At 45.6% G+C, this 9511-nt stretch overlaps 1 protein-coding gene across 2 annotated transcripts in view; it reads left to right on the top strand.

The window, feature by feature from the left end:
- Nucleotides 1-9511, top strand: part of LOC111874899 (retinol dehydrogenase 14) — a 15655-nt gene that overhangs the window by 1794 nt on the left and 4350 nt on the right. For both annotated transcript variants that reach the window (XM_023870760.2, XM_023870762.2), the window contains exons 2-5: nt 1764-1967; nt 2056-2214; nt 3860-3979; nt 5255-5462. In XM_023870760.2, the coding sequence (XP_023726528.1) occupies nt 1764-1967; nt 2056-2214; nt 3860-3979; nt 5255-5462 (691 nt within the window). The remainder of the gene's footprint in view (nt 1-1763; nt 1968-2055; nt 2215-3859; nt 3980-5254; nt 5463-9511) is intronic.

Here is a 9511-nt window from a genome sequence, read left to right on the forward strand (position 1 = left end):
TTCTGCCCTTCTGTTCTGGAAATTGTTGGTCTCATAGTTCCTGCTCGGTATATCAGAGACTTTGCATTGTTCAATGTTTGCTCCTCATCTAAAAATTGTCCCCCTGCTAGAAGTGCAGCAGCTGCTAATGTTGTTTGCAGGGATGTTGACGTATTCGGAGCCAGGAATGTTCTCCCCAAACGATTTTAAATACAGTATAATTGTTAGTATTATTATTATTTGCATGTACATTAAACAACAATAAACTGAATTATTATTAATATCCTCTCTGAAAATCTATACNGTATCCCTGTAACAGGCCGTGGAGACCCATAGGGTTGTGAGACGTTGAGGTTCCCACATTTTCTAGACAATCGGCTCATAGATGGCGGCAAGGCTGTCAGCCCTAAGCACCGGTCGCCCTTTACCCCCAACAACATTCGAAGAATATTCTTCGTACTCATTTCTGTTAGATGCTGAGTCGATCCCAGGTCCATAGTGCGGCTGGAAGGATTAGGTCAATTGAAAAAATCCAATGACCTCGTCGGGACTTGAATCCGCGACCTTCCGGCTTGTAGCATAGTGCCTCAACCAACTACGCTACCGCGTGCCCCATCTATATAAATATATATATATGTATGTACATATTTATACATAGTAAGAGGAACCGTACCAATTGGTCTAGAGATAAAGCTGTTAACTTTTATTAGGAAGGTTCTCGAGTCGCATCTTGGCTGGGACACCGGCTCTCCTGACTGAGGTTTTTCATGTTTTCCTCAGTCCTTCCAGGCAATTCCCAGTACATTCTATTGATAGGCCACGACAGAATTGTTGCAAATACTTTCCAGTTCAATGCATCATCCCACGTATATCCTAAACGCATCGTTAATTGCCCACAAAAATATGTTTTATCTGGCTATGTGTGTATGTTAGACCGCCTCTGTGGCCTAGTGGTCAGAGGTCCCGGGTTCGATTCCCGGCACTACCAGATTTTCTGAGAAATAGCGGGCCTGGAAGGCGGTCCACTCAACCTCGTGGGAATAATTGACGAGCTATTTCAAGGAAATAGCGGCTCCGGTCTAGAAAACCGAGATTAACGGCCGTGGAGATCCGTTGCGCTGGCCACGTGGCACCCTCTATCCGCCAAAGTTGGCACTAACTTCGCCGACAAGCGTTGGTCGCTCGGTCGGTATAGTTCGCTTGCAGACTACAGGCCACGGAGTTTATTTATTTATTTTTTGTTATATGTGTATGTTATGTTGTACTTACGCCGTGGTAGTTGCAGCTCCGTTTGAAACCGTGACATCTGTATGATGGAGTTCGCTTTTTGACGGAGAAAAATGAGAACGAGATAAAAATATGAAAGTTGGTTGAAATATGAAGACAAGGAAGAAATGATACCCAATTTAATTTCAATTGGCTTTGCCACGAACAATTTAAAATACCTGAAAAATGCTGTCATCTGCAGTTCCCTGTTACTGCCTTCTTGAATCTGGCCCTTCTTGAGAAGCCGCCAGTTGTGCAGCTGTTCAAAAACTTCAGAACCCCAAGGTTCATTACCCTCTTCACAAAAGCCCTCCACTGATTCCTATCCTGAGCCTGATCAATCCAGTCCATACCACTCCATCCTATGTAAGATCCACTTCAAAAGTAGTCACCCCCCCCCATGTCTTGGTCTTCCTAGTGGTCTCTTTCCAGCTGTCTTTCCCACCTATATTCTCTATGTATTACTTCGTGCTACATGCCCTCGAGTTCCCTGTACGGAATTATATTCACTTCCACAGGAGCACGCGTAATCATGGCCTGCAGAGATATGGGTAAAGCTGAAGAAGCGGCCAAATACATTCGCAGTGAGACAGAGGGTGTGGAGGGGGCAGGTACAGTGGAAGTGGTGTGCCTGAACCTGGCATCCCTGGCTTCCGTGCGTCAGTGCGTCCAGGAGCTCCTGCAGAAATTAGAAAGAATCCACCTGCTTGTCAACAATGCAGGTACTGTGACCTGTATCCTGTTGCTTTCAGGGACTCATGACAAACAGAGCTCAGGGTAAGAAGGTACATTGCTTCCTTTTGTTCTCAGGGATCATGGCGTGCCCCCAGGGCAAAACAGAGGACGGCTTCGAGACGCAGTTCGGGGTCAACCACCTGGGCCACTTCCTGTTCACCTGTCTGCTCCTGCCGCGCATCATCCGCTCCGCTCCTGCCAGGATCGTTATTCTGTCGTCTTTTGTGCACGCCTGTAAGTGGCCTGCTCAATCCATCCCGCTAAGAATGCTCGTCGTTGGACCTAAAGTTATTCCACCAGTCACCGCTCTTTACCGTATTTTTCGTTGTTAATATCGGAAATAAAAAGAAAACGTCATTAAAGCCGCCTTAGGATGCATTTCATACATCCACTGAACAGCCGAGAAAGCCGTTTCATGAACTGTTTTTGTCTATTTATTTGAGATGTTCGAGGGGCAGACAATATTTAAGATGTATAGGAGACGCTTAAAAATTGTACAAAATGGATAAAAATTGTGTAGATGTTTCGTTCTTTTATTCTGAAATTCTTAAAAAACTAACCCGTTAAAAATTTATTGCACTTTTAATTTCCACCAAATTTACATGTGATCTTATGGAAGTTAGTCGCCTCGTTTATTATAGTGGGTGGAAAACATGTAATAAACATTTTATTACAATGGGTGACGTGAATGATAAATGTAGCCAAAAAAGTCATAAAATAAAAAATGCTCTCACATTAAAATTTATGTCTCTTATCACTTACTTCTGACTTTACTTAAGACATGAAAATTGCAGATATTCGTCAACTTGGAATTTAAGCTACTTTTGTCTGAGATTGTATCTCTTATACATCCTTAAAACACGCCTCACACGAAGAAGTTCAAAGACATGAGGTTAACTGTGCAATATGGGGTTCTCATAGACTGTGCCATAGTGTAGGCTTCCCACCGCAGTGGCCGGGTTCGAGCCCAGGTCAAGACAAGTGGGATTTGTGGTCGATACAGTGTCAGTGGGGCAGCTTTTCTCCTACTAGTTCAGTTTCCCCTGCCAATTCTCATTCCACTTGCTGCTCCACACTTATTTATCGTCCGGGGCTGGTACAGTAGGCCAGCTAGTGACCAACGTACCAAGTGGACTGTCTCACCCCACCCCAAGAAACTAAAAAGAAATAGGGTTCTCGTGGTTGTGCCCGATGTGATTGCTGTTTTCTTTGAAGTGACAATGTAAAATGTCATAGACACCAACGTTTCGGAGAAATATCCCGTCTCCTTCTTGAGGGTAGACGATGGAGACAACTTCTGTCGGCACGGTGGTAACTCTGTGCGGATTATACGCCGTCGAAGCCCTGAAGACCGTGAAATTAGTTTATTACTGAGTTGCTGTTCGGCGAAGGAATTTTGTATCCGTTATCGTTCGTTTCCCAGACAGGAGACTTCATGGCCAGGTGAATCATTCATTCATTCATTCATTCATTCATTCACTCATCCACCAATTGCACTACAGCCCTTTGTTGAGCCCTGGCCTCCTCTTCAGTTTCGTAATCTTTTTTACACAGTCGGTAGGACTCCTTGAACGGGGGATCAGCTTCTCGCAAGCCCATTACCTACACACAGATCAATACAAACAGAATAAACGCACACAGACATCCATTCCTCGAGTGGGTTTCGAACCCATGATACCAGCTTTCGAGCAAGCGAAGACGGTTCATGCCTTAGACCCCGCGGTCACCGTGATCGACTGAATACATATCTAGTGTTCTAGAAATCCCGTCATGGCGAGAATGACTGAGTGATAGAATTAGTTAGTTAGCGAGTGTCACATGTCAATAAACGCCAGGAGAGCTGGACGCTTGAGAGTGCGTTCCTGTGCTCGTGTTTCAGGGGGAACCATGAATTTTGACGACCTGAACTTGGACGAGGCGTACACTCCGATGAAAGCTTACTGTCAGAGTAAACTGGCGAACGTGTTGTTCTGCAAAGAATTGGCCCGGCGTCTTCAAGGTAAGGCTAACGTAGTTTAGGCAAGCGTTCGTGTAAGCCTCTGGAAGTCGTAACAGTGGAGCGAGATAGACGTTCATTGTTAGTCAATGTCTCGGTAAACAGGTTTCCGTGGAAACGAATACGCAAGCAACAATAGAGGGATTGTTATAAACAATGTTTCCTGTTGGGTCCTCCCCGAGGCTACATAATGAGGATCCTCAGGCCAACTGAGTCAGTCACCCGTGTGGAGGCGGGGTCGAATACCTCCACCGTGACCCTGCGAGTCGTAGGAGGCGACGAAAAGGGAAGTCTCAAATCTGAGACAGTAAAATATGGTCGCGAGTCCCAAGGGACTCGGACCCGAGAAAGACTGCACTGGCAAGGGCCAGCAGCATATACAAAAGACAGACCCGTCCTCTCATCAGAGATGCCGCCCCACAGAAACAAGACCGTAACTGTCAAACAGTAATAAATACCTGGTCATGAGCCCAGATGGGGCTCGACACGAAGACTTACTGACTGACTGACCGTCAGTCGCAAGGTGACTTTGCCCTGAATTGAGTCAGTTGAGACGCGACAGTCGAAAGAAACTGAGAAGAGATGGCAACGAGATAGTTGGCATTTGTGGCAGAAAACTGGATTGAGAGTCCCGGAGTCGATACCTGAAATGATTGCGGAATCGCGCGAGTTCAATTGACTCGAAGTCCGGCTGTGAAGAGAAGACTAAGCGTGTGATGTGAAAGTGTGCAGATCAGCGATAGCGCTGTAGTTCCAAGTTGTGTGCATAAGTGTTAATACATCCAATATCCAATCCATACCCCGTCTATAGTGACACACTCCCAAATCGTGACCATGCTGTGTGTGCTTTTAGCCGAGAGAGTAACTGAAGGGGCCGCATACAATTAACGCGTAATGGAGCCGTTCCTTGCTACTGGATAGCGGGTTTGAACGCATTTCAACAACGGGTTTATTCGTGCCAAGGCATTTACTCTAGAATAGAAAACACCCCTCCCAACAATTCTTCTATTGTTGCATCACGTAGATATCGGACGGACTGCGCAGAGAACATCGCTTCCCAGTTACTCCTTTGTTTGTGTTACAAATCTGTAGAGGATATTACCTAGCAACTGCCGTCGTTTACAGAGCCATTACCTAGCAACGGCTCTTGTATAGCTGCCTGGCAACAGGTATACGTGACACAACACACATTCTGGGTCGCATGCTGTTGAGAGACTGCCCTCCAGTGACTGAATGAGTGTCCAGAAATGTCGCAAATATTCGTGTTACTGTGTTTAGATACAGGGGTGACAACATATGCGGTGCACCCAGGAGTAGTCTTGACCGATCTGCAACGTCACTGGGACACTTCCTTCTTCACGGGAGCTAAGGCGGTGTTCTACGGACTCGGCTCCCTGTTCCTGAAGAATGCCGAGGAGGGTGCCCAAACCACAATATACTGTTCAGTGGACCGGAAGCTGGCTAACAAGACAGGACTCTACTACAGGTTAGATCGCTTCTCGTGTCACGGAGAAAATATTGGTAGAATTCAATATTTAAATATAAAAATATTTGCTGCGTGGGGTTGACTTCCGTAAACACACGCGATATTCAATCCACGTTTGTGTGGGGCCCCTGATCGTCTGGAAATGATAATTTGTCTGGTGTTCAGTGAGTTTCCTGCACTCCCGTTCTGTAGCGTGCAGGTGTGACTGCAAGTAGCTACGATACAGCTCAGTGTTCTGTTCATTCATTCAGTTCGAGAAACTCAATAGCCCTAGTCACAGCATTCGAGATTCGAATCCAGTACCTCTTGAATACAAATACGCATTTTCTCGCCTTACCAGCCAGTAGGAATTTTATATCCTTTGGTAAATATTATAAAAATATGTAAACACATTTTGTTATTTTATTTGTTTCATCTCCTGTTTCAAGACCCTGTTTACTTGGCGTCGAATTCGGTGATTATTGGCAAGGGCATGAAAGGAAGCAACAGCAGTTGGGATAAACGGTTGCCGAGCCGAAAATTAAAGCCGGTACCCGTGAATATGGGCCGAGAGTGCAAACTGCTTATAAAGAGACGTTCGAGGAAACCTGTATTTGTGGATGTATGACTCCAGACACAGAAGTTGGCTTGGAAAGTGCATTTAAACTGTTGAATACCGTAATGTTTGTCTTGTTTCGGAGCGCTTGTTTACTGCTTGTCACTTAAGGTCTTGAAGTCAGTTGGTTTTCTTTGAGCCTGACTTCAGTGAATACCACTTCACTGCCTACCTGTATTCATTAACCTGCGTCTGACAGTTCGGGAATCACCGATTGACGCTTTTGGTAACGCTGCACGCCAGTTCTGAGAGCGGAGTGAGTGAACTCTCTAGATCCGGAACTTCGAGGAGGATCTCGGTCAGCGTAAGACTCTAAAACATCCAGAACGCGCCTGAATGTGGAGGGAATCCCCGGGGTTGACGGAAGGATGTGCGCGCGCATAGCATCCACCGCCTTCCAGTCCACTCGTAAATGTATACCTCACAGTCATCTTTTATGGAGTGCTACATTAGAAGAATAAATTAAACCGCATTTTGAACAGTTTTGTGTCATGGCTTTATGGAAAGCCCGCTGAGTTGAGCTTCCCACCAGAGGACCAACAGTTTACACTATTTTATTTGGCGAGATACTTTCAGAAAAGCATGTACGCAGGTCTCAATGTATAGTCATCGTTAAACGTGTCCGATCTGAATGTTCTGAAGTTTCTCTATAGTGTTGTGGCAAATTTACCCAGTATCAAATTTTGCGAAAATTTGTCCACGTCTAAAGTTTCCCTATATTATTATTATTATTATTAGAGGGGGTGGGTTTCCCCATGCACTTAGACCAGTTATTGGTCCATTGTGCGTCCCCCTTTAATTTCTACTGTCGCCATACCCTACCGGTACTGTTGCGTGCTATCAGCCCCGTTCAGCCAACGAGGTCGGCCCTCGGTACCTGATATTTGCCCCCTCTACCAGAGGCATTGGAAACTACTTGGGCGGGAAACTTGTTGCCTAATTTTGCTCAGAGGTCTCCTAGAGACATGAGGATCTTTTACGTGCCGTAAATCTACGACACGGGACCGACGGCTTAAAGTCCCTCCCGGAGGCCTTGTTCCGTGAATTTTTTCGCTCTTAAAAATTCCACGACCTCCGCCGGGTTTGAACCCGCGTACCTTGAGTCATGAGACGATTACACAGACTGACGGAGTGACGGAAATTAATACTCACCGAAGGGTGGCGCATGCGCTTAAGTACAACGGTTCTTAATTTTCAACTCGTGAATATTACAATGTTATCACTATCTTATAAAACTGCTTAGTACCTCTTTATTAACTTGATGAGAAAACGCTGCTAAACGCATTTAAGTGTGACCTTGCACCTGAAACACAGCAAACACATCAGGGTTGAAATCATGCTAACAGAAAATAAGAAAGGAAATATTTTCACATGCTCGAGTGACAGTTCATTGTTAAGCTGATTTTCTGAACACCTTTAACACACAACTCGTGACGGCTAGGAACATGAATGGGCAGAGGTCTATGCCAAGGAAAACAAGCCAGCAGCCAATGATGAGAAGATTTTCGTGCCATAAACCTTCAGCTGCACATGTTGAAACGTGCGAAATGACGTCTCTTAGAAACATCGAACGTAAGGTTACAAGCTAATCAGAACGTTAAGTCCACGCCGCATATTTCGAGCTGCTCACGAGCCGCCACTGACGGGCCAACATAAGGCAGATGGTTCCCAGATGGGACGCATTTTGCAGTCTAGAATTCGTTATCCTTTATGGTAGACGTGTTACGTAATAATTGAATATTCTGATTAGTAACCTGCGTGTAGTGTTGTCGTGTTTTCCATTCGTCTGCTTTGGAATGCTTTATGTTTTGTTATGTGCTGTGTAATGCTCTGACGTGTTTGTATGCCGTAAATTGCTTCGCAGAACTCCTTTAGGGGCTATTACTGCATTGAGCATTACGTGACAACATGCAACATTTTCTCATCAGTCAACTGTGTCCCTACAGCACCTTGGACCTTGGCCGCTTTTTCAGTTGCTTACGTACACAGTGGGTAGGACTCCTTCGACGGGAGATCAGCCCGTCGCTACACCTACACACAGAGCAACACAAACACAAAATAAAGGCACGCAGACAGCCATACCTCGAGTGGGATTCGAACCCGCGATCCCAGTGTTCGAGCGGGAGAATACTGTTCATGCCTTAGACCGCGCGGCCAATGTGATCGGCTTATTGCATCTGATGTTACGTTTTTCCGATAATTTTGATTGTGATTAATTAGTGAAACCACAGGGGCCAACGTACACGAGTTTCACCGTGTGCCTAACCTATAGGGGTAACTGGCGAATTTGCAGTATCGAGAAAATCGTAATGTAGCGACAGAACAGACGGAAGACACAAGACCGAAAATGTGCGGGGAATAAGAATGGTAGAAATCACGAAAATATGAATCTATCCCTGTAGCAGGCCGTGGAGGCCCATAAGACTGTGAGACGTCGAGGATCCCACATTTTCTAGACAATCGGCTCACAGATGGCGGAGAGGCTATCAGACTTACGCGCCGATCGCCATTTACCCTCAAGAAGATTTCCGGTACTCATTTCTGTCAGAGGCTGAGTCGACCCCAGGGCCATAATGCGGCTGGAAGGATTACGTCAATTGAAAAATCCAGTGTCCTCATGGGGAATCGAACCCGCGACCTTCCGGCTTGTAGCATAATATTACTGCTATTGCGTTCTACCGAAATAAACCAAAGAAGACAAAATTGTAATTATCCTGTCTGTAGGGCTAAAGTCAGTCAGTCACAAGAAAGACCCAAAGGACGAGAAAATCCAGTGATTATGCAAATATTATTATTAATATGGATAATATGCTCTGTTCCCCTTGTGGAGGCGGGTTAGAATACCTCCACCTCAGCCCTTCGAGGCGTAGAAGGCGACAGAAAGGGAACCGGTGCCTGGGGGTATAAGTGGGCCACCCTGTTCCTGGAGAACATAAATACAGGGACCTGGTCCTCCAGGTTGGGGGTTGGACGCAAAGCTGACGACCTTGCCCTGTAAAAAGGAATCATTGTTACGAAAGCCAAAGAAATGAAACCGGATGGTCTAATTCGCAAAGAGAAAAATCCAACAGGATCTTCTAAGGAAGGCTGTAGCTCGAAAAGCGCTGTATTGCTAGTGAAGATGAATATGGCCGCAGATTCTAAAGGGTTCTTACGATGGTGTATAACACTCAGAATTACCGGATTTTTGGATTTGGCTCATCGTCTCGTATTCTAGAAACTAGAAAACACAACGTTTGGGAAACTGGATCTGTTTCCATCCTCAGGTGAGAGGGGGAAGACACCTACTCAGTTGGGTCCCTTAGAAACAACTAACCTCAGGTCCAGTGACCCAACCCAGTAGGTGTCTTCCCCCTCTCACCTGAGGAAGGAAACAGATCCAGTTTCCGAAACGTTGTGTTTTCTAGTTTCTAGAATACCGGACGATGAGCGAAGTCCAAAATTCCAGTAATTC

Source organism: Cryptotermes secundus, unplaced genomic scaffold, assembly GCF_002891405.2.
Source record: "Cryptotermes secundus unplaced genomic scaffold, Csec_1.0 scaffold516, whole genome shotgun sequence".
NCBI lineage: Eukaryota > Metazoa > Arthropoda > Insecta > Blattodea > Kalotermitidae > Cryptotermes > Cryptotermes secundus.